The sequence below is a fragment of the Pterocles gutturalis genome, unplaced genomic scaffold (genome assembly GCF_000699245.1).
Source record: "Pterocles gutturalis isolate BGI_N339 unplaced genomic scaffold, ASM69924v1 scaffold4543, whole genome shotgun sequence".
Classification (NCBI taxonomy): Eukaryota; Metazoa; Chordata; class Aves; order Pterocliformes; family Pteroclidae; genus Pterocles; species Pterocles gutturalis.
Genome location: NW_010120205.1, coordinates 2,087 through 2,401, shown reverse-complemented (window position 1 = coordinate 2,401; position 315 = coordinate 2,087). Strand labels below are relative to the sequence as shown.

At 64.1% G+C, this 315-nt stretch overlaps 1 protein-coding gene across 1 annotated transcript in view; it reads right to left on the bottom strand.

Moving 5' to 3' along the window:
* The window catches only part of LOC104464161 (lysyl oxidase homolog 4-like), a gene marked incomplete at both ends in the record, with an annotated part of 2,578 nt that overhangs the window by 184 nt on the left and 2,079 nt on the right, over positions 1–315 (bottom strand). Inside the window, one exon of the mRNA XM_010076798.1 lies at positions 286–310. Within this exon, the coding sequence (XP_010075100.1) occupies positions 286–310 (25 nt within the window). The remainder of the gene's footprint in view (positions 1–285; positions 311–315) is intronic.

Sequence of the window (315 nt, the reverse complement as noted above, 5' to 3'; positions counted from 1 at the left end):
AAAGAGGGGCTGAGCTGGAGCATGGGGCAGACCTCCAGCCCTCCCACCAGCACTGCAATGGGGGAGGCAGCCCCATGCATCCAGCTGAACATCTCCCCCACCTTCCTCTCCCTTCCTCCCCACAAGACCACTTTTGCCACCAGCTCATCCTGCAGCCCTGTGCCCCCCCATCCCCTGGGCCACCCCGGGGCTGCTCTGATCATCTGCGCGGGGCACAGAGTTTGTGGGGACAGGGGCTGTGCGATGAAGCTGGGGCTCCACAAGCTCTGGGAAGGAGGAAGGTGCTCACCTGGCTCTGGAAGTCCATGTGGGGCA